General features: G+C 39.2%; 4 protein-coding genes across 4 annotated transcripts in view; 2 read left to right on the top strand and 2 right to left on the bottom strand.

Annotated features, from left to right (window-relative positions):
- The window catches only part of LOC310732166 (uncharacterized protein), a 64,350-nt gene extending 56,648 nt beyond the window's left edge, over positions 1–7,702 (bottom strand). The window contains exon 1 of the mRNA XM_083552508.1: positions 7,675–7,702. The gene's annotated coding sequence lies outside the window, so the exon portion shown is untranslated. The remainder of the gene's footprint in view (positions 1–7,674) is intronic.
- LOC310732101 (extracellular calcium-sensing receptor-like) lies at positions 1,273–5,460 on the top strand (the record flags this gene model as incomplete). Its single annotated transcript, XM_083552400.1, has 6 exons — positions 1,273–1,418; positions 1,579–1,879; positions 2,605–3,390; positions 3,623–3,847; positions 4,064–4,187; positions 4,547–5,460. The coding sequence occupies exons 1-6, from the start codon at positions 1,309–1,311 to the stop codon at positions 5,458–5,460; spliced, it is 2,460 nt and encodes an 819-aa protein (XP_083408526.1). The 5' UTR covers positions 1,273–1,308.
- A 1,247-nt stretch (positions 7,703–8,949) lies between the features above and the next one.
- LOC310732653 (extracellular calcium-sensing receptor-like) lies at positions 8,950–12,214 on the top strand (the record flags this gene model as incomplete). The annotated part of the gene is made up of 6 exons (XM_083553271.1): positions 8,950–9,152; positions 9,513–9,795; positions 9,877–10,692; positions 10,776–10,997; positions 11,095–11,218; positions 11,304–12,214. 6 exons carry the CDS (start codon positions 8,950–8,952, stop codon positions 12,212–12,214), a joined length of 2,559 nt encoding a protein of 852 aa, XP_083409397.1.
- Positions 12,215–18,842: 6,628 nt separating this feature from the next.
- On the bottom strand, positions 18,843–22,444 carry LOC310732102 (extracellular calcium-sensing receptor-like; the record flags this gene model as incomplete). Its single annotated transcript, XM_083552401.1, has 6 exons — positions 22,299–22,444; positions 21,837–22,137; positions 20,858–21,643; positions 20,437–20,661; positions 20,119–20,242; positions 18,843–19,756 (listed from the first exon to the last, which is right to left on the bottom strand). The coding sequence occupies exons 1-6, from the start codon at positions 22,406–22,408 to the stop codon at positions 18,843–18,845; spliced, it is 2,460 nt and encodes an 819-aa protein (XP_083408527.1). The 5' UTR covers positions 22,409–22,444.
- Positions 22,445–23,287: the final 843 nt, after the last annotated feature.

Below are 23,287 nucleotides of genomic sequence, written 5' to 3' on the forward strand. Positions count from 1 at the left end.
TTTTTAAATTTGTTTTTCCTTTTCTGATTCTACAATTTTGGCTTAAATATCTGGGATTTTTCTGACTGTGGTCTACGTGTTACTGGACAGAGTTAGTTTTAGTCACACAGTGGTTTGGGGAACTCAAGTATGGACTACTGCAAACAGATATGGAAACACCCAGCAGATTTATTTCATTCAAATGTAAAAAGAGGAAGCCCCATTGACCTTGGCAAAGATCAAAGAAATAGTATATTGAGACATCTAATTTAAAAGGGGGCTTTTAGATCATGGAATTGTCAGTACTGTGGAGGTCTGGGGATACTTTCAGGCATCCACTCCCGTTACTTGATGGTGGAGTGAATGTCCCTTCGTGTTCATGTCTGTGTTACCTTCTGGCTCTCCCTTTTAATATTGACATCATAGCTAATTTTGTCAGAATTCTTCCTTAGACACAATTCTGCACAATGTATCTCTTCCTAAATAAATACACCATGACAATGACTTATAGTCTAAACCCTGGTCTCTATATTTGAACATTACAAATAAAATTGTATGTCTGTGTAAATATCTGTGTTTCTTTGTAAATCTGTCATGTCTGTGTAAATGGAAGTATGACTGGGCTTTTATCAGCACCAGTTATGTGCAGAATCATATGTTGCAGTGCCACACTTCACAAAAAAGCTAAATAACATGATATTGTGACAGCTAAGCTATGTAGTTTATTTAAAAAATTATAAAAATAAATACAATACAATAAATTACGCTATAGTGCTTTCTTTACAATTAAAAAAAAAAAAAAACATATTGGGGGAGTCAATCTAACCTTTAGGCTGTGCTTCTGTCATAAATGAGGTTATATTTAAGTGTTTAGTTTTTGAATAGGTGTAAACCAAACATCAAGCCACATAATAGCGATGACTATTGAAGGATTATACAAAACATACATTAAGTGTAAATATGTTTTATGGTTTCAAGATGGAAAAGTATTGTGATTGAAAGGACCACACTTGCAGCCCCTTGGATCTGCTTATGCTTGATTCAGTAATACATACACAAAAATGTTAATGACATAATTTAAAAGACCACACCCCTTCATATCCATGGTTTCTTATGAAGGCAACAAATCAAGGTGCATATTTAAAGCATTGTTGGGCACCTGCCCTGGTCTTCAGAGTGCTGGGAGCCTCTGCTCTTGTCATGCAGCTATTTTTAAGTATGATGCCTTTTCTATCAGCTCTGTGGATAACTGGGGTTAGTAGTGCTACAAGTAAAACCACTCCAATCAGCTGCAGGTTATGGACTGACCCTCAGTTACCAGGGATATTCATGAATGGAGACTTTGTGATCGGAGGGATTTTTACATTTCATCATTACACAGCAACACAGCAAATGACTTACACCAGGCTTCCATCCCCAACACAGTGCTATGGGTATGTGTGGAGTGGATAGCACAGAAAGAAGGGGATTTTGTTAGAAATGGACATGAATTGAAACCAGGAATTGTTTTTTTTTTTAAACCTAAAATGTTCAGCAGAAAAACAAAACCTGTAACTTTTATTTCATGCTGATTTCTCTTTGTGTATTGTTTCCAAACAGCATTGACTTCAGAGAAGTGCGTTTTGCCCGTGCCATGGAGTTTACCATCCATGAGATCAACAATAGAACAGATCTCCTCCCGGGTATTACCTTAGGTTATCAGATACATGACTCGTGTGCTACTGTGCCGTTGGCAATCAGAGTTGCGTTTCAGCTTGCTAATGGTTTTGAGCCAGTTTTCAATAATACTTCTTCTTGTTCTGAATATGCAACTGCAACTGTACCTGCTGTCATAGGAGATTCTACTTCCACACAGTCAATCAGCATTGCCAGAATGCTTGGTCTTTTTGGAATTCCACAGGTAAAAATGAGCTTTGCCTAATACTCATATATTAATATAATCTTTATCTTTGGGTTATTGAATTTGGAGGAAGAAGAATTTAGGGATTATAAAGTACGTACAGGCTGTTAAATCATTGTCAGCAAAATTTGCACATACAGTACAGACCAAAAGTTTGGACACACCTTCTCATTCAAAGAGTTTTCTTTATTTTCATGACTATGAAAATTGTAGATTCACACTGAAGGCATCAAAACTATGAATTAACACATGTGGAATTATATATGGAATTATATACATAACAAAAAAGTGTGAAACAACTGAAAAATGTCATATTGTAGGTTCTTCAAAGTAGCCACCTTTTGCTTTGATTACTGCTTTGCACACTCTTGGCATTCTCTTGATGAGCTTCAAGAGGTAGTCACCTGAAATGGACTTCCAACAGTCTTGAAGGAGTTTCCCGAGAGATGCTTGACACTTGTTGGCCCTTTTGCCTTCACTCTGCGGTCCAGCTCACCCCTAAACCATCTCGATTGGGTTCAGGTACGGTGACTGTGGAGGCCAGGTCACCTGGCGCAGCACCCCATCACTTTCCTTCTTGGTCAAATAGCCCTTGATGCCTTCAGTGTGAATCTACAATTTACATAGTCATGAAAATAAAGAAAACTCTTTGAATGAGAAGGTGTGTCCAAACTTTTGGTCTGTAATGTAAATGCTAATTTAGTTTGTCTTTGTTGTAATTCCAGGTGAGTCACTATGCGACCTGTGCATGTCTGAGTGATAAGAGTCAGTATCCCACCTTCTTTAGGACCATTCCTAGTGACCAACACCAGGCAGCAGCACTGGCACGAATGGTCAAGCACTTTGGCTGGACGTGGATTGGAGCAGTTCGTAGTGACTCAGATTATGGAAACTATGGAATGGCATCATTTTTGAAGGCTGCACAGGTGGAGGGGATCTGCGTGGAATATTCCGAGTCTTACTACAGGACGCAGCCACGCAGTAAACTGGAGCATGTAGCAAATGTCATCCGTAGATCCACAGCCCGGGTTATAATAACGTTTATGGCATCAGGCGACATAAAGATTCTTTTACAAGAGCTTTCACAACAGCCAACACCCCCACTTCAGTGGATTGGAAGCGAAACATGGATCACTGATCCTGATATTTTGAAGTATAACATGTGTGCTGCTGCAATAGGGTTTGGGGTTCCCCGGTCAGTTATTCCTGGCTTTCGTGAGTTTCTCCTAGACCTGACTCCAAGCAAAGCATTACAATCACCCTTATTAACAGAATTCTGGGAAAGTTCTTTCAACTGTTACCTTAAAGGTAGAACAGGTGTCTTAGAAGGTGTGCAAGAATGTGATGGCACCGAGGACATTTCCACGCTGCAGAACCCGTATTTAGACACGTCCCAGCTGCGCATCACGAACATGGTGTACAAAGCAACATATGCCATAGCACATGCCATCCATGGTCTGATTTGTAGTGGCACACAATGCGATAAGAGCATAAAATATTCACCATGGCAGGTATAAAGTAGCTTTATTAACACATATGTAGGTTAATGTAACTTAATAATATCAAGTGTTTGCTTGCATATGTTAAATTTCGACTACTATCAGAAAAAAAAAATTGATCATTACATGATGTTTTTCTATATACGTACCAGCTGTGAGCTACATGTGAACTGTATTGTCTATTCTGAAAAATTTCAGTGTATTTGTTAACTTTATTTAATTATTTTTAATAATTTGTCTGCAGATACTCAATCAGCTGAAACTAGTGAACTTCACTACAAATAACGGGTTTCAGGTCACGTTTGATTCTAATGGAGACCCTCCAGCCGTCTATGAACTCATAAACTGGCAGTATACGAAAAATGGTGCTTTGGATTTTGTGACAGTGGGTCAGTATGACTCATCCAGACCAAGAGGACAGGAGTTCAGAATGAGCAAAAACATCAGCTGGGTTGGAGGACAGACTGAGGTACTACAGTATATAACAATACAATCCAGCTGACTAAAAAACAGGAGTTTCGAAATTTTAGTGTGCAAAGAAAGACATTTAATTGTTTTTCACACACCTGATTTTACATTAAAAAAATAAAAATAAAATGTATTTCATGTCAAACAATAGAATGCATTGAATTGCAGAACTGACATAAGTCATGGATAGAATATGAAACATTTTCATGTATTTCAGGTACCAGTGTCTGTGTGTAGTGAAAGCTGTCCTCCAGGAACCAGGAAAGCTGTACAGAAAGGAAGGCCTGTCTGCTGTTATGACTGTATACCATGTGCTGAAGGAGAGATCAGTAACAGAACGGGTTAAGTATCTGTACATACTAATAATAAGCCCTCAGTTATTACTTTAATTATCCAACTGCACAAATATGAATATGCCACATAAACCATCTAATAACGAAGGGGTTATGCAGAAGCAACCCATTTAAGACAAGTACATATGTCTGTAATCCCTTTAAAACTAAAACACATTTAATTCATACTATTAAAATTGTATTAAATAATTATGTGCAAGAAACAATAAAAATACTCATTCAGATGTACAGTACAGTATATTTAAAAAATATGCCTGAGTCCTGAAAGGTGCATCATTAGATAAAGCTCCAGTTCTCTTTATGTCCTACAATTATGAGCTTTTAATTTTTTCTTTTTAACCTCCTAGACTCATTGGATTGTTTGCGCTGCCCTCCTGAGTTTTGGCCCAACACCAAGCGAGACAGCTGCCTTCCCAAACCTGTTGAATTCTTGTCCTGGGATGAAACTCTGGGCATCATCCTAACAGTGTTTTCTATTACTGGGGCCTTCATGGCTGTGTGTGTGGGAGCTGTGTTTTACAAGCACAGGGCCTCTCCTATAGTTAGAGCTAACAATTCTGAACTGAGCTTTCTGTTGCTCTTCTCTTTAACTCTGTGTTTCCTCTGTTCACTTACATTCATTGGTCAGCCTTCTGAGTGGTCCTGTATATTGCGCCACACAGCGTTTGGGATCACTTTTGTCCTTTGCATCTCCTGTGTTCTTGGAAAAACTATAGTGGTCTTAATGGCCTTCAGAGCTACACTTCCAGGTAGTAATGTCATGAAATGGTTTGGGCCTCCACAACAGAGAATCAGTGTGATTTCTTTTACTTTAATACAAATCCTTATTTGTGTGCTGTGGTTAAAAATTTCACCTCCTTTTCCTTTTAAAAATATAAAACACTACAAGGAAAAAATAATCCTAGAATGTGGTTTAGGATCAGCTATGGGATTTTGGGCTGTACTGGGATATATAGGTTTCCTTGCACTTCTGTGTTTTATTTTGGCTTTTCTAGCCCGGAAGCTGCCTGACCAGTTCAATGAAGCGAAATTCATCACTTTCAGCATGCTGATATTCTGTGCTGTTTGGATCACCTTTATTCCAGCTTATGTCAGCTCTCCTGGAAAATTCACTGTAGCTGTGGAGATTTTTGCAATTCTAGCCTCAAGCTTTGGATTGATTATTTGCATTTTCGCTCCCAAATGTTTCATTATTATTTTTCGGCCTGATCAAAATACCAAGAAACACCTTATGGGAAAGGCACAGTCGAAGGATCTCTAAACCCATTGTATAAATAGTAAAGATAACACGAAAATCCAGTTTTTACACTTGGTCCATATCAACGTTTCAAGTAGTCTCACATGGATGATTTAGTATTGTTTTGTGCATAGGTTAAAAAATAATTAGTAATTAGAACTGTTAATTTAAGGTACATTTCATGGTAGATTTGTCTCAGTATACTTTATATTTTACTTGATAGATAAAGGTTTTATACCTATAAATCATTAGTGTGTCAACTAAAAGAAACAACTCAGTTGGTGTTCTGGTTGTGCTTTCTTGCAATAAGGACGGTATTTTTGCTAGATAGCGTCAGCACAAAGGCAGATGGGCTCATAGAGCTAGTGTGGCAGTAGCAATTATGCTAGCATAAATTGTTAGCCAGCAGTAATAATAGTATTGTATCAGTGACAAAAACAGTAGTTACTGTATAATAATATTTGTAACAAGTATGTGTGTAATAAATTAAGTGTGTGAATGTATTTTATCTACCCTAACCACTCAGTCAGTAACTTTATGATATGAAGCATGAGTTGATTTTTTTGGGTTTAGCATAAACTAAATGTTTAAAAAATATAACAGAGTCCTTTTTTTGAGTTCACTTGTACTATGCTGAGGCCATAACAGTATGTTATGTATCTAACATCAGCTATGTGAAAGCACACATAAGTAAAACAATGCGTAAATAAATAAAATACACATGCATGAGTTATGATTAATAATAAATACTATATACAATGTAATCCTTGTGCATGGCATGTCATGTATAGTGTCAGAAATGTTCACACACCTTTTATATTTTTTTATTTACTAATTAGTTTACTATACACACTTATCTTTACACTTTACACTTGTGCAGATTAGCTTTCTCTATTTTTGCAGCATTCGTCTCTGCCCACTTTATCCCTGCTGAAGCTTATTAGTACACAGAATAGATGAATAATGAAGTCTTTAACCCTCTGTAGTCTGAGGGTGTTTTTGGCCCCTAAAGAGAGTTTGACATGCTCTTACATTTGGTTCTTTTTAGTTGCTTTTAAAATATATTATTGACAAAAGACTTATTACACTGTATTCAGCACAAACTGGGCTACCATAATATGTAAGCAACTTATATGTGTGTGTTTGTATTTTTGACAAAATAAGGTTTATGCGTGGTTTTTGAAAAAGCTAAAAAAAAATAAAATCACTGAAATAAGGCCACAAAACCTATAGTATACATGTTTTCCCAAGACTTTTTGAGAACAGAGCTTCTAATGTATTTTATTTTTATTTTTTAATCATGTAAAAATCATCCTGCCTGCTCATACACATTAAACAATACTTTGATTTAAAATTTAAAAGACACTTTCTACTTTGAAAGGCCATATGCGAAGAGGCATCGACATGCTGTGACTGACAGCTTCGTAGACAATGGGTCGCATAATGAGCTGTCGATTACATAATGAGCTGTGGATCATTGAGTTAGGATCTGAGTGAGACTTTAAAGGCAACGATACGGACTCCCTCAGGGGGAGAACCCTTCTGCCCTGGAGCCACCACTGGAGGGGTCTCATGTGGAGGAGGCCGAGTGGAATTACACTGGACGCTGCCGCCATGAGACCCAGCAGCCTCTGGAACTGCCTCACAGTGAGTGCCTGGCCTGCCCCTACCCTCCTGACTACGGTGAGGATGACTTTGATCCGGGCGGGAGATAACCGTGCCCGCAACCTGGCCGAAACCCACACCATGCCGAGAAAAGTGGTTGTCTGCGCTGGAGAAAGTACACTCTACTCGGCGTTTCAGTCTGAACCCCAGTCCCTTCATGCAGGCGAGAATGAAATCTCGATGCCGAACTGCCTGGTGCTCGGAACGAGCCAATATCAATCAATCATTGATATCATTCAAAATGCGGACACCCTGAAGCCGCAGCGGGGTCAGTGCTGTGTTCACGCAATTTGTGAAGGTACGGGGTGAGAGTGCTAGGCCAAACGGGAGGACCGATATTGCTAAGCTTCGCCCTGAAAGCAACCTCAGGAACCTTCTGTGTGTGGGAAGGACGGCCACGTGGGAGCATGCGACCTCCAGATCTAACGTGACAAATCAGTCCTTGGACTTGATCTGAGACACGACCTCTCTGAGAGCAAGTATCCTGAACCCGGGCCTCATAAGTGAGTGGTTCAAGGAGTGGAGATCCTGGGCGTAGTAGCCTGACTCTCTGACTGAGAAGAATGGGACCACCTCGATGGCCCGTTTCCTCAATAGAGTACGCACCTCCTGTCCCAGGACCAGAGCCTGCACGGGTCCCACCAGGGTGGGACACATCCCATTGAACCGGGGAGGAGAAGACGCAAACTTATTCGTGCATTATAGCCTCTGTCCACAGTGCGCAGGACCCACCAAGACACGTCTGGCAGAGCCTGCCATGCCACCAGATCTCTTAAGGGAATATAGCTAGCTATAGCTAGCTAGCGTCTCTTCAATCCGGGGCATTGCCCCATAGCCACACTCCTTCAGTCCTACTATAATCAAATATAGTGACACCTTGGGACTAAATAGTTGGGAGAAATAAAGCATTTGCCCATGACCTGGACACCTCGGTCAAGGTTTAGGATCTGTGTGCCTACTTCCAAGAGGTTCTTATTTAGTTTAATTACCTGGGACCTAGAGATATGAGGAGAAAGAGGGAGGAAGAGATAACAACCAGGACTGAGAACTGCTGTCAAATTAACCTCTGTCAGCTGCACACATTCATCCAAGGACACTTATACAGGGCATACTTTGGCATTCAAGTTGAGAGTTGCACAATTAATTGCATCTATAACGCCAGCTCAATGACCCAGCTCCACACCCCGTTTCTCTACCATAAATCACCAGCAACAGCAGTCACTTAGCTGCTGGAGGTGAAAAAAAAACCAACCTTAATGAGCAGCAACAAATAGAAGCACTGGTGGTACTCTATGGGGTGCAGCCCAAGCAATGAAGGACCATCCACTTCATGCTGGAATACTGAAGCTGTGTCCATGGTGGCAGCTCCTGGGCAGCCAGAAGCTTCTGGGTATTAATGGATATATGGCTGAATTAATGTATCTTAAAAAATAGTGGCTTTTAATTATATTAATTAATCATTAGTAACTAGTCATTACTTTAACCAGGTCAGTGTATAGTTTTGAAGGATCCTGAGGACACCTTGTGTACATTAATTGTATGGCATGTAATTACATTTATTTTATAAAAAATAAAAAATAATTATTATAATTTTATAGTTTAGGACAACATGGAGAATTGCATAAGAACAAAAGCATTATGAATATTCTGTAGTGCACAAAAAGGCATTCAAACGTTAATAATAAGAAGGCATAGTAGGTGGCGAATTCCTCACCTCTAAGGAAAAGTCAATATGAGAAAAAAGTTGACACACCTCTAAGAACCAACCCACTCTATGTACACTAAGCATTGATGTTGCCTATAAAAAAAGAGTAGACCTTATTGTCTTCTTAAATTAGCAGACTCAACATGAGTATATCTGCTATATTCTATCTGTGTTTTCTGCTCGGTACTCAGGCAGGCTTTGCATGTAAGCTGCTAGCTAAATTTGAAATCCAAAGCATGTTGAAGGAAGGGGACATTATGATAGGAGGCATTTTCCCAATTTATTCCAAACAGGAGAATATGCTTTTTTCATTTAATATCAAACCAAAAATGATCGAATGTAATGGGTAAGTTAAAACCTTATTATGCTGTAATTTATTAATTTTTTGCTGTGGCTGCTTTTGTTTGGAACAATTTGCTTTTTTTTTACTGTAAGGTCAGTCCTCAAATCGGGCTACTTTTGAATCTCTGTTGAAAAAAATATATATTTTTTTCCTTTGGCTTTTATTTTCTAAAGAATATTGTTTCTTCTGATGCTTGTTTGTGAGTGCTGTATTTTTATTAATTTTTTATCTTAAAGCACTTTACTGATGGCTCGTTATAAAAGGTGCTATATGAACTTTTGATCGATTGATTCATTAATAATATAACTGAAATGCAATTATAAGCAATATCTTTACATTTTAATTTTCAATTTTGTTCCACAGATTTGGATTACAAGCCTTTAGCTGGATGAGTGCTATGGTTTTTGCAATAGATGAAATAAACCAAGATAATACATTGCTTCCAAATATTTCTCTGGGATATATAATTGTGGATTCTTGTTCCTCTCCTACTCAAGTTTTAAGATCTGCACTTACTTTGATGAGCACATCGGAACAAGGGTTCTCTCAATGTCATCCACCTCCTATTGTGGCTCTTATAGCTGAATCAGGATCTACTCAGTCATTAGTTGTGGCCGGAGCAGTTGGGCCGTTTAACATACCAATGGTAATACAAAACTATATATACACAAGCTTTGTTTTATTTTTAAATGTATATTTCTACTATACCTTGTTTGTCCCCAACTAGGTGAGCTACTTTTCAACATGTGCATGCTTGAGTGACAAAACAAAATATCCTGCATTTTTCCGAACAATACCAAGTGATTACTATCAAGCAAAGGCTATGGCTTTCCTGGTCAGACGATACGGGTGGACCTGGATTGGAGTTATACAGTCTGACAATGATTACGGACGAAATGGGATATCAGCATTCAGACAGGAAGTGGAGGCTTATGGGATTTGTATTGCATTTGTTGGCACAATTTTGCGCACATACCCCCATAGTAAAATTCTTGAAGCTGTTGATCTGATAAAACAATCAACTGTCAAGGTGATTCTTGCATTTGTGCCAGAAAGAGATATTGATCCTTTAATGAAAGAAGTGGTAAAACAGAACATTTCAGGAATACAGTGGATTGGAAGTGAATCCTGGGTAAATGCAGAGAGTCTTTCTACACCAGAAATGTTTACACTTTTTGGAGGAACAGTAGGACTTGCGATCCGAAAGATGGCCATGCCAAAAATGGAACCGGTCTTTAAAGATATCAGCCCTTACAATAATCCAGAGTTCCCCTTTGTCACTGAATTCTGGGAAACATTGGTCGGCTGTAGACCACCATCTTCAGTAAATAATTTACTAAATACTACAAAAGTATGCTCAGGAACAGAAAAAGTTGATTACACAAACAAATTTTTTGATGTCACTCAACTTAGAGTTGCGTATAACGTCTATCAGGGGGTGTATGCACTCGCGCATGCCCTACACCAAGGAATGTTTTGTGAAAAGCCTGAAAGCAGTGTGTCAGCACTGTGTCTTAACGCTTCACAGATTACCCCCAAACTGGTAAGTTTTAACTACACTAAAGCATTTATAAGTCTTAAAACCAGACACTTATCATTGATTGTTTTATATATTTTGTTTGTAAGGTAACTGAGCAATTAAAAAAAGTGCATTTTGTAGATGCATTTGGAGAGGTTGTGTACTTTGACAACAGTGGAGATCCTCCTGCTACATATGAAGTCATAAACTGGCAGATGAGAGATGGGCAAGTGCAGCATATAGTAGTTGGTCATTTTAGGCCCTCTGCAAATGGAAAATATGCACTCATGATTTATGAAGACAAGATTATCTGGAGCACAGGAAATTTGGTATTGTAAAAACAATAGCTAAAATATATATATATATATTTAAATTATTTTTTATCTAATTTTTATTAGTCATCTAACATGTCCTCTATTGTTTCAGACACCAAAATCTGTTTGCTCAGAAATCTGTCCACAAGGCACAAGGAAAGCACAAATTAAAGGTTTACCTCTGTGCTGCTTTGACTGTATTCCATGTGCTGATGGTTCTATATCAAACACAACAGGTGAAGTGACCTGCTTACTAATACTGGCAAAATAATTACACATTATATTGATAAATCATTTACTAATCCTGTTTTTCTACTTTAGGAGCAACTGATTGCATCAACTGCCCTGAGGAGTACTGGTCTAATGAAAGAAAAGACAGCTGCATCATGAAATTAATCGAGTTCTTATCATACATTGAAACAATGGGCATAATTCTTATGGTTTTATCACTAATGGGTGCCTGTTTAACATTTTCTACTTTGGTGGTGTTCATTCACTTTAGAGACACACCAATTGTAAAAGCAAATAATTCAGAACTGAGTTTACTTTTACTTCTTTCTCTTATATTTTGCTTCCTCTGTCCTCTCACATTTATTGGAATGCCAACAGTCTGGTCCTGCATGTTGCGTCACACAGCATTTGGTATTGCTTTTGCCCTCTGCATTTCCTGTATGTTGGGGAAAACTATAGTTGTGGTAACTGCCTTTAGAGCAACTTTACCGGGGAACAATGTGGCCCAAAATTTTGGCCCACCTCAACAAAGGGCCATTGTGTGTTCATGCACTGCAGTTCAAATAGTTATTTGTGTTATTTGGCTAAATGTTGCACCACCATTCCCCAATAAAGTCTTTGAACAACGCAGTAAGAAAATAATTTTAGAGTGTAACACAGGTTCAGATGCTGCCTTTTATGCTGTTCTCGGTTACATTGGTCTTCTTGCCATAGTGTGTTTGGTTCTGGCATTTTTAGCCAGAAAGCTACCTGATAATTTCAATGAAGCCAAATTCATCACATTTAGTTTGCTTATATTCTGTGCAGTTTGGATCACATTTATTCCAGCTTATGTCAGCTCTCCTGGGAAGTATACAGTAGCTGTAGAAATATTTGCAATTTTGTCTTCAGCTTTTGGCCTGTTGTTATGCATTTTTGTACCAAAGTGTTATGTTATTTTAATTAAACCAGAGAGAAACACAAGAAAACATATCATGGGAAATAATCTGAAGGTTAATTAATTGCAGGATTTACACAGAGTTTCATACAATACTTGTTTTAAATTTAATATATTATATTTATAGGAATGTATAGTCTATATTATGATAAAATTATATTATAAAGATTATAAAGATGGATGGTAAGGTTTAGTGCAATTTTCCTATGAAGGGAAACTAGTTAACTTTTGTTAACTAAGAAAAGTGAACAATTTTGCAAATAACGATGCTATAAAACCTCACCATATTTATTGAAATAAAAAATATAGTTCTATATAGTTTCTTGATTGTTTGTGTTTTTACTTCTTTTAGTGCCTTTTAAAGCAACTTTTAAACTGATTCAAAAATTACAGATAGTACAGTGCAAACGTTTTAGGCAGCTGTAAAGAAATGCTTATATACTGTATATATATATATATATATATATATATATATATATATATATATATATATATATATATATATATATATATATATATATATATATATATATATATATATTAGTACAGACCAAAAGTTTGGACACACCTGCTCATTCAAAGAGTTTTCTTTATTTTCATGACTATGAAAATTGTAGAGTCACACTAAAGGCATCAAAACTATGAATTAACACATGTGGAATTATATACATAACAAAAAAGTGAACTGAAAATATGTCATATTGTAGGTTCTTCAAAGTAGGCATCAAGAGAATGCCAAGAGTGTGCAAAGCAGTAATCTAAGCAAAAGGTGGCTACTTTGAAGAACCTACAATATGACATTTTCAGTTGTTTCACACTTTTTTGTTATGTATATAATTCCACATGTGTTAATTCATAGTTTTGATGCCTTCAGTGTGACTCTACAATTTTCATAGTCATGAAAATAAAGAAAACTCTTTGAATGAGAAGGTGTGTCCAAATTTTTGGTCTGTACTGTATATATATATATATATATATATATATATATATATATATATATATATATATATATATATATATATATATATATATATATATATATAAAATACAGTGAAACCCACTTATCTCGACCTTGATTAACTCGACAACCCTATTAAGTCGACGTTTTTGAAGTGGAACCGCCAAATTCTCTGAATTGCTGAGTTGCTGAGGCAGGCAGCGTCAGATGTCCTAGGGCTCCTAGGCAGATATGGCAAAGGGCTTGAAGTTGTCCCTTTCTCCTGCCTCACCTGCCGGGTCCAGCGCTCTCTATCTGGTTTAGAAGCACACGGTTCGGTGTTTTCTTCCCCAGTAAAAGCAGCGCTGTGAGTCTCCTCCTCTGAGGAGGGGGACAGTATGGAAACTAGCAAGCCCACGGACTTCTCCCAGCCTGTGCTGTATGAGCAACTTCTGGAGGTATGGACTTGTGATGTTGTCCAAGCTCACATTGGCTTGGCCAGACAAGAAGCAGAAGCAGCACCCACCTAGTACCTAGGTAACACCGAGCACTACCTCCATGCCAGGTCTGCCTTTTTCCCTGACCTGCACACTGAGGTGTCCGGATCCTGGGAGAGCTCATATGCAGCCTACGTCCTAACCCCACGTTTTGCTGTATACGAATGTAATGGGGATGAAAGTTAAGTCAAGTCAAGTCAAGTTTATTTCTATAGCGCTTTTCACAACAGACATTGTCTTAAAGCAGCTTTACAGAAATCAACAGTCAAGGTGCATGGTGTGCATTTAACCCTGATGAGCAAGCCATGGCAACTGTGGCAAGGAAAAACGCCCTTAGATGTTATGAGGAAGAAACCTTGAGAGGAACCAGACCCAAAAAGGGGAACCCATCCTCATTTGGGTGGCATCAAGAGTTTGATCATAAATCTTTCAACAATACAGAACACTGGAGAGTGAGAACTAACATGAGTACTGGAGTATAAGATTATAATTAAATGTTCTTTCTACAGTCTTTGGTATAAAAGTAGGAGCTACTGAGCTCAACATTTGTGATCATCACAGATCCAGCAACAGCTTCTCCTGACCAGAGACTTGAAAGGGAGAAGCATAGAATGCCTGCAGCATGACATGTCATGGGGGAACCAATGCCCCCTTAGGTACATACCCTTGTCTGGGGTAAAGAAAGGCACTGGCCCTGCCAGGGGTAAGGTCCAGGAGAGATGAGGCCATGGCGAGAGACTTTAGGTCCCTGGCCCTGTTCAGGGAGAATCAAGCCAGAAGGAAAGCCTCTGGGTGCCGCACAGGAAACAAGGTTACCCAGCGACTGCTTAGCAAGTGGAGCACAATAAGCTGCGATAGCACACACATAATCAAGGTGCCCCCTACCTGGGAGAAAAGATACCTCCTAGGAGGAATTTTTTTAAAGAGGTTCTACCAGAAGGGAACACCAGGTCAGCAAATTATGGTCTGCCCGGCCATCGAGGGGCCACCAGGAGGAGACAGACTCCATCCTGGCAAAGTTTTTCCAGATCTCCTGGGTGCAGCGCAATAGTGGGGAAAGGCAGACAGGCGTAGCCTTGGCCATGTCTGCATCATGGTGTCCATCCCAAAGGGGAGCACACTAATTAAGGTACCCAGGGATGTAGGCAGCCTTCAATGAGAGCAGTCTTCCCTGGGTCTACAAAAGGATCTGCCATGCCAGTCTGTATAGGGGCAACATCGCAGAACGCCCTAATGTTTGATGTAAGAGACCACCAATGTGTTGTACATACGGACCAGCACATGGTGATCTATCGGGTGTGTTTCAGAGCCAGAGATACAGCTAGCATCCCCAAGCAGTTTATGTGCCACATGAGATGGAGCCTGCTCCACCGACCATGGGCATAGCAGTCACTCATGGCCGCAAACACTTTGTAAAGGTGCTCAGAACCATCTATACTTTTTGTGACGGTGCATGGTTAGAGCGCAAGGCCGAATTAGAGGACCTTATATTGGTAAGCTTCGGGGGCTTATTGGTAAGCCCCCGAAAGCAAACCTCAAAAATCTCCTGTGAGCCAGAAGGATGGATATGTGGAAGTATGTATCCTTTAGATCGATCTTGACAAACCAGTCCACGGACCTGATCCGAGACACGACCTGCTTAAGGGTAAGCATCCTGAACCTGAGCCTCATTAGTGAGCAGTTGAAGAAGCGCAGATCTAGAATCAGACACAACCCCCCATCCTTCTTTAAAACCACGAAATACCGGCTGTAAAAGCCAGACACTCTGTTTAAAGAAGGGACCACCTCAATGGCCACCTTCCTTAAGAGAGTGAGTACTTCTTGTTCCAGGACCAGAGCCTGCTCAGGTCCCACCAGAGGAGGACGCACCCTGTTGAAGTAGGGAGAAGAGGATCCAAGCGAATTGAGTAGCCCCTCTCTACCATGGGCAGGACCCACTGAGACATAGCTGGCAGGCTTTCCCAGGCTGCCAGGAAATCTCATAAGGGAACCAGTCTTTTAGGACTGGTCTCTGGCCCATTCAGAGCGTCTGGAGCAATGCCCTGCAGCTGTTGGGGCCTCCGGAGAGGTGGCAAAAAGTGGAGGGAGACCCCCGCTGGAGGTGGCTTGCACTAGCACCAGCTGTATCTAGTGCAAGCACTGAACACATAAATCCACAGGACTGTGAGTCTGTAGAGGAAGTCAGAGCAGCTGTTTGTCTGCTTTGGTCTCTATAAAAAAGGACTACCTCTCATCAAACAGACTCTCAGTAGGTGGACTTTGGATGCTATGTCCTCATCTTATGAGTCCTCTGGTCTCCCGCAAAAAAGGCCTCTTCCACTGGAGTACCGCTCCAGGACATTTGCAACGCTGCAGGCTAGTCCACCCTGCTGACCTTCATCAGGTTCAATAACCTTGACTTTAGAGCCACTCCCAGCCCCTCTGTCCTGTACTTTGGCTGTTCACACTCTTACACATTAGGCTGGGACTTGTCAGTGTGGCTTGATTGGACTCTCGTACAAAGCGTTTTGGTTCACCCGTGGACCAAGAGTCGCAAACCAGAATAAGGTTAAACTTTATTATTCGAAATTCACAAGGCAGAGGCTTGAGGAAAAGCACAAACCCGGAGAGTGGGTATAATCCGTAATGCAGGTAGTCCAGGGATGATCGCCAGTCTGAACCGTTAAAGGCAAACCTTCCTCCGAAGCGCTCAAGCCAGGAGCATGGAAGTACGGGAAATACTAGTGGTAGGAAGTCCCGTAGGTCCATCATGGCAATGAGTAGATCCGACAGTGAATGAGGTGGAATCTGGACCTTGTAAAGGGGAAAGGTAACGGTGGAACAGATTCTTTTGAGCGTTATTTAGAGCAGGGAGAGGCTGAGTGAGAGTTAGAGCCTTGGAGGGAGGCATGGCTGGTGGTTCCCTGATATATATATATATATATATATATATATATATATATATATATATATATATATATATATATATATATATATATATATATATATATACAGTGAAGAAAATAAGTATTTGAACACCCTGCTATTTTGCAAGTTCTTCCACTTAGAAATCATGGAGGGGTCTGAAATTGTCATCGTAGGTGCATGTCCACTGTGAGAGACATAATCTAAAAAATAAAATCCAGAAATCACAATGTATGATTCTTTAACTATTTATTTGTATGATACAGCTGCAAATAAGTATTTGAACACCTGAGAAAGTCAATGTTAATATTTGGTACAGTAGCCTTTGTTTGCAATTACAGAGGTCAAATGTTTCCTGTAGTTTTTCACCAGGTTTGCACACACTGCAGGGGGGATTTTGACCCACTCCTCCACACAGATCTTCTCTAGATCAGTCAGGTTTCTGGCCTGTCGCTGAGAAACACAGAGTTTGAGCTCCCTCCAAAGATTCTCTATTGGGTTTAGGTCTGGAGACTGGCTAGGCCACGCTAGAACCTTGATATGCTTCTTACAGAGCCACTCCTTGGTTATCCTGGCTGTGTGCTTCGGGTCATTGTCATGTTGGAAGACCCAGCCTCGACCCATCTTCAATGCTCTAACTGAGGGGGTTGTTCCCCAAAATTTCGCAATACATGGCCCCGGTCATCCTCTCCCTAATACAGTGCAGTCGCCCTGTCCCATGTGCAGAAAAACACCCCCAAAGCATGATGCTACCACCCCCATGCTTCACAGTAGGGATGGTATTCTTCGAATGGTACTCATCATTCTTCTTCCTCCAAACACGTTTTGTGGAATTATGACCCAAAAGTTCTATTTTGGTCTCATCTGACCACATGACTTTCTCCCATGACTCCTCTGGATCATCCAAATGGTCATTGGCAAACTTAAGACGTGCCTGGACATGTGCTGGTTTAAGCAGGTGAACCTTCCGTGCCATGCATGATTTCAAACCATGACGTCTTAGTGTATTACCAACAGTAACCTTGGAAATGGTGGTCCCAGCTCTTTTCAGGTCATTGATCAGCTCCTCCCATGTAGTTCTGGGCTGATTTCTCACCTTCCTCAGGATCATTGAGACCCCACGAGGTGAGACCTTGCATGGAGCCCCAGTCCGAGGGAGATTGACAGTCATGTTTAGCTTCTTCCATTTTCTAATGATTGCTCTAACAGTGGACCTTTTTTCACAAAGCTGCTTGGCAATTTCCCCGTAGCCCTTTCCAGCCTTGTGGAGGTGTACAATTTTGTCTCCAGTGTCTTTGGACAGCTCTTTGGTCTTGGCCATGTTAGTAGTTGGATTCTTACTGATTGTATGGGGTGGACAGGTGTCTTTATGCAGCTAATGACCTCAAACAGGTGCATCTAATTTAGGATAATAAATGTGGTGGAGGTGGGCATTTTAAAGGCAGACTAACAGGTCTTTGAGGTTCAGAATTCTAGCTGATAGACAGGTGTTCAAATACTTATTTGCAGCTGTATCATACAAATAAATAGTTTAAAAATCATATATTGTGATTTCTGGATTTTTTTTTTTAGATTATGTCCCTCACAGTGGACATGCACCTACGATGACAATTTCAGACCCCTCTATGATTTCTAAGTGGGAGAACTTGCAAAATAGCAGGGTGTTCAAAAACTTATTTTCCACACTGTATATATATATATATATATATATATATATATATATATATATATATATATATATATATATATATATATATATATATATACTTTGTTCAAATGAATCTCAAATGAAATGGCTGAGGATGGGCAAATTAAATCAATGCATTTCAAATCTTGGATAACATACAGTATATATAGACACAAAATACATGTATTTAGTTGTTTATTTATTTTGTTTATTTGTAATCATTATTTATAGATGCTCAGGTATATATTCTAAATATAACTTGGGCCCAAAAATATGTTTAAAGACTTTATTCTGTGTTCTAATAAGCTTTAGCAGGGATAAAGTGGGCAAAGACAAATGCTGCAAAGATAGAGAAAGCTAACCTGCACAAGTGTAAAGTGTAAAGATAAGTGTGTATAGTAAACTAAATAGTAAACTAAAAAGTATAAAAGGTGTGTGAACATTTCTGACACTATACATGACATGCCATGTACAAGGATGACATAGTATATAGTAAATATTATTAATCATAACTCATGAATGTGTATTTTATTTATTTAAGCATTGTTTTACTTATGTGTGCTTTCACACAATACTAAATCATCCATGTGAGACTACTTGAAACGTTGATATGGACCAAGTGTAAAAACTGGATTTTCGTGTTATCTTTACTATTTATATGATGCGTTTAGAGGTCCTTCGACTGTGCCTTTCCCATAAGGTGTTTCTTGGTATTTTGATCAGGCCGAAAAATAATAATGAAACATTTGGGAGCGAAAATACAAATAATCAATCCAAAGCTTGAGGCTAGAATTGCAAAGATCTCCACAGCTACAGTGAATTTTCCAGGAGAGCTGACATAAGCTGGAATAAAGGTGATCCAAACTGCACAGAATATGAACATGCTGAAAGTGATGAATTTCGCTTCATTGAACTGGTCAGGCAGCTTCCGGGCCAGAAAAGCCAAAATAAAACACAAAAGTGCAAGGAAACCTATATATCCCAGTACAGCCCAAAATCCTATAGCTGACCCTAAACCACATTCTAGGATTATTTTTTCCTTGTAGTGTTTTATATTTTTAAAAGGAAAAGGAGGTGAAATTTTTAACCACAGCACACAAATAAGGATTTGTATTAAAGTAAAAGAAATCACACTGACTCTCTGCTGTAGAGGCCCAAACCATTTCATGACATTACTACCTGGAAGTGTAGCTCTAAAGGCCATTAAGACCACTATAGTTTTTCCCAGAACACAGGAGATGCAAAGGACAGAAGTGATCCCAAACGCTGTGTGGCGCAATACACAGGACCACTCAGAAGGCTGACCAATGAATGTAAGTGAACAGAGGAAACACAGAGTTAAAGAGAAGAGCAACAGAAAGCTCAGTTCAGAATTGTTAGCTCTAACTATAGGAGAGGCCCTGTGCTTGTAAAACACAGCTCCCACACACACAGCCATGAAGGCCCCAGTAATAGAAAACACTGTTAGGATGATGCCCAGCGTTTCATCCCAGGACAAGAATTCAACAGGTTTGGGAAGGCAGCTGTCTCGCTTGGTGTTGGGCCAAAACTCAGGAGGGCAGCGCAAACAATCCAATGAGTCTAGGAGGTTAAGAAGAAAAAATTAGCAGCTCATAATTGTAGGACATAAAGAGAAAAGGAGCTTCATCTAATAAAGCACCTTTTAAGACTCAGGCATATTTTTTCAAATATACTGTACTGTACATCTGATTGAGTATTTTCATTGTTTCTTGCACATAATTATTTAATACAATTAAAATAGTATGAATTAAATAAGTGTTTTAATTTTTAAGGGATTACAGACATATGTACTTGTCTTAAATGGGTTGCTTCTGCATAACCCCTTCGTTATTATATGTTTTATGTGGCATATTCATATTTGTGCAGTTGGATAATTAAAGTAATAACTGAGGGCTTATTATTAGTATGTACAGATACTTAACCCGTTCTGTTACTGATCTCTCCTTCAGCACATGGTATACAGTCATAACAGCAGACAGGCCTTCCTTTCTGTACAGCTTTCCTGGTTCCTGGAGGACAGCTTTCACTACACACAGACACTGGTACCTGAAATACATAAAAATGTTTCATATTCTATCCATGACTTATGTCAGTTCTGCAATTCAATGCATTCTATTGTTTGACATGAAATACATTTTATTTTTATTTTTTTAATGTAAAATCAGGTGTGTGAAAAACAATTACATTTCGAAACTCCTGTTTTTTAGTCAGCTGGATTGTATTGTTATATACTGTAGTACCTCAGTCTGTCCTCCAACCCAGCTGATGTTTTTGCTCATTCTGAACTCCTGTCCTCTTGGTCTGGATGAGTCATACTGACCCACTGTCACAAAATCCAAAGCACCATTTTTCGTATACTGCCAGTTTATGAGTTCATAGACGGCTGGAGGGTCTCCATTAGAATCAAACATGACCTGAAACCCGTTATTTGTAGTGAAGTTCACTAGTTTCAGCTGATTGAGTATCTGCAGACAAATTATTAAAAATAATTAAATAAAGTTAACAAATACACTGACATTTTTCAGAATAGACAATACAGTTCACATGTATCTCACAGCTGGTACGTGTATAGAAAAACATCATGTAATGGTCAATGTTTTTTTGTAATATTAGTAGAAATTTACAATAACCTACATATGTGTTAATAAAGCTACTTTATACCTGCCATGGTGAATATTTTATGCTCTTATCGCATTGTGTGCCATTACAAATCAGACCATGGATGGCATGTGCTATGGCATATGTTGCTTTGTACACCATGTTGGTAATGCGCAGCTGGGACGTGTCTAAATACGAGTTCTGGAGCGTGGAAATGTCCTCGGTGCCATCACATTCTTGCACACCTTCTAAGACACCTGTTCTACCTTTAAGGTAACAGTTGAAAGAACTTTCCCAGAATTCTGTTAATAAGGGTGATTGTAATGCTTTGCTTGGAGTCAGGTCTAGGAGAAACTCACGAAAGCCAGGAATAACTGACCGGGGAACCCCAAACCCTATTGCAGCAGCACACATGTTATACTTCAAAATATCAGGATCAGTGATCCATGTTTCGCCCCCAATCCACTGAAGTGGGGGTGTTGGCTTTTGTGAAAGCTCTTGTAAAAGAATCTTTATGTCGCCTGATGACATAAACGCTATTATAACCCGGGCTGTGGATCTACGGATGACATTTGCTACATGCTCCAGTTTACTGCGTGGCTGCGTCCTGTAGTAAGACTCTGAATATTCCACGCAGATCCCCTCCACCTGTGCAGCCTTCAAAAATGATACCATTCCATAGTTTCCATAATCTGAGTCACTACGAACTGCTCCAATCCACGTCCAGCCAAAGTGCTTGACCATTCGTACCAGTGCTGCTGCCTGGTGTTGGTCACTAGGAATGGTCCTAAAGAAGGTGGGATACTGACTCTTATCACTCAGACATGCACAGGTCGCATAGTGACTCACCTGGAATTACAACAAAGACAAAACGAAATTAGCATTTATATGCAAATTTTGCTGACATTATTACTTTATACAGCTGAATGATTTAACAGCCTGTACATACTTTATAATCCCTAAATTCTTCTCCGTCCAAATTCAATAACACAAAGATAAAGATTATAATAATATATGAGTATTAGGCAAAGATCATTTTTACCTGTGGAATTCCAAAAAGACCAAGCATTCTGGCAATGCTGATTGACTGTGTGGAAGTAGAATCTCCTATGACAGCAGGTACAGTTGCAGTTGCATATTCAGGACAAGAAGAAGTATTATTAAAAACTGGCTCAAAACCATTAGCAAGCTGAAACGCAACTCTGATTGCCAATGGCACATTAGCACACGAGTCATGTATCTGATAACCTAAGGTAATACCCGGGAGGAGATCTGTTCTATTGTTGATCTCATGGATGGTAAACTCCATGGCACGGGCAAAACGCACTTCTCTGAAGTCAATGCTGTTTGGAAACAATACACAAAGAGAAATCAGCATGAAATAAAAGTTACAGGTTTTGTTTTTCTGCTGAACATTTTAGGTTTAAAAAAAAAAAACAATTCCTGGTTTCAATTCATGTCCATTTCTAACAAAATCCCCTTCTTTCTGTGCTATCCACTCCACACATACCCATAGCACTGTGTTGGGGATGGAAGCCTGGTGTAAGTCATTTGCTGTGTTGCTGTGTAATGATGAAATGTAAAAATCCCTCCGATCACAAAGTCTCCATTCATGAATATCCCTGGTAACTGAGGGTCAGTCCATAACCTGCAGCTGATTGGAGTGGTTTTACTTGTAGCACTACTAACCCCAGTTATCCACAGAGCTGATAGAAAAGGCATCATACTTGAAAATAGCTGCATGACAAGAGCAGAGGCTCCCAGCACTCTGAAGACCAGGGCAGGTGCCTAACAATGCTTTAAATATGCACCTTGCTTTGTTGCCTTCATGAGAAACCATGGATATGAAGGGGTGTGGTCTTTTAAATGATGTCATTAACATTTTTGTGTATGTATTACTGAATCAAGCATAAGCAGATCCAAGGGGCTGCAAGTGTGGTCCTTTTAATCACAATACTTTTCCATCTTGAAACCATAAAACATATTTACACTTAATGTATGTTTTGTATAATCCTTCAATAGTCATCGCTATTATGTGGCTTGATGTTTGGTTTACACCTATTCAAAAACTAAACACTTAAATATAACCTCAATTATGACAGAAGCACAGCCTAAAGGTTAGATTGACTCCCCCAATATGTTTTTTTTTTTTTATTGTAAAGAAAGCACTATAGCGTAATTTATTGTATTGTATTTATTTTTATTATTTTTTAAATAAACTACATAGCTTAGCTGTCACAATATCATTATTTAGCTTTTGTGAAGTGTGGCACTGCAACATATGACTCATATACACAGACTGAAAGATTTACAAAGAAACACAGATATTTACACAGACATACAAATTTAATTGTAATGTTCAAATATAGAGACCAGGGTTTAGAATATAAGTCATTGTCATGGTGTAATTATTTGGGAAGTGATACATTGTGCAGAATTGTGTCTAAGAAAGAATTTGGACAAAATTAGCTATGATGTCATAAATAAAAGGGA

The sequence above is a fragment of the Silurus aristotelis genome (genome assembly GCF_946808225.1).
Source record: "Silurus aristotelis genome assembly, chromosome: 10".
NCBI classification, from domain to species: Eukaryota; Metazoa; Chordata; class Actinopteri; order Siluriformes; family Siluridae; genus Silurus; species Silurus aristotelis.